At 39.4% G+C, this 1,120-nt stretch overlaps 1 protein-coding gene across 1 annotated transcript; it reads left to right on the top strand.

Moving 5' to 3' along the window:
• Positions 1-292: 292 nt before the first annotated feature.
• Positions 293-1,117, top strand: LOC120860139 (olfactory receptor 12D2-like; the record flags this gene model as incomplete). The annotated part of the gene is made up of 1 exon (XM_040235947.1): positions 293-1,117. A coding segment is annotated over exon 1 (825 nt), but the record flags the coding sequence as incomplete, so codon positions are not given.
• Positions 1,118-1,120: the final 3 nt, after the last annotated feature.

Below are 1,120 nucleotides of genomic sequence, written 5' to 3'. Positions count from 1 at the left end.
AATTTTCTCTGAATCCCTGGAAAAAAGAAAAGATTTTCTCTTGAAAAGATGTGTGTATATATATATATATATATATATGAAAAGATATGTCAAATAAAAAACAAAAGTGTTTGAGTAACAGTCCATAAATGGCATATAATGTTAATATTTAATAATCTAGTGGTCCAAATATTATATAATCTGTGCTGCTGAGACTATTTAACACACCACTGTTCTACCTCAAAATATTATTGTCTAGACAGGAAAATCCTCAGCTGCGGGACACTGGTTCCCATCAGAGATAACATTCCATATGTTATTTTCTGTTTTCTTTCAAGTGATGCTGAATCACACCTCAGTCACTGAATTTCTCCTCCTGGGAGTGACAGATATCCAAGTACTGCAACCTGTTCTCTTTGTGGTTTTCCTTGCAATTTACATTGTCAGCTTGGCTGGAAATGGAGCCATCCTGATGGTTGTCATCTCTGATTCAAGACTCCATTCTCCTATGTATTTTTTCCTGGGAAACTTGTCATGTCTAGATATCTGCTACTCCACAGTGACTCTGCCAAAGATGCTGGAGAACTTCCTCTCTACACACAAAGCAGTTTCTTTCTTGGGATGCATAAGCCAGCTTCATTTCTTCCATTTCCTGGGCAGCACAGAGTCCATGTTGCTAGCCGTGATGGGCTTTGACCGCTTTTTGGCTATCTGCAAACCACTTCATTACACTCTTATCATGAATCATCAGGTCTGTATCCAGATGGCTGTCACTGTCTGGATCATTGGTTTTTTCCATGCCCTGCTACACTCAGTAATGACCTCTCACTTAAACTTCTGTGGTTCCAATCGTATTCATCACTTCTTCTGTGATGTTAAGCCATTGCTGGAGTTGGCCTGTGGAAACACTGACCTCAATGAATGGCTACTTCATTCTGTGACAGGGACCATTGCCATGGGCTCATCCTTTCTAACATTTCTGTCCTATTTCTATATTATTATCTATCTTTTCTTCAAGACCCATTCTTGCAGCATGCTTCATAAAGCACTGTCTACTTGTGCCTCCCATTTCTTGGTAGTTGTTCTTTTCTTCATCCCTGTTGTTTTTGTTTACATTCATCCTGCCTCAAGTAGCTCCATG

The sequence above is a fragment of the Oryx dammah genome, unplaced genomic scaffold (genome assembly GCF_014754425.2).
Source record: "Oryx dammah isolate SB20612 unplaced genomic scaffold, SCBI_Odam_1.1 HiC_scaffold_10054, whole genome shotgun sequence".
In the NCBI taxonomy this organism is placed as follows: Eukaryota; Metazoa; Chordata; class Mammalia; order Artiodactyla; family Bovidae; genus Oryx; species Oryx dammah.
Note: the sequence above shows the minus strand (reverse complement) of the source record. Positions and strands in the feature narration are given on the sequence as shown.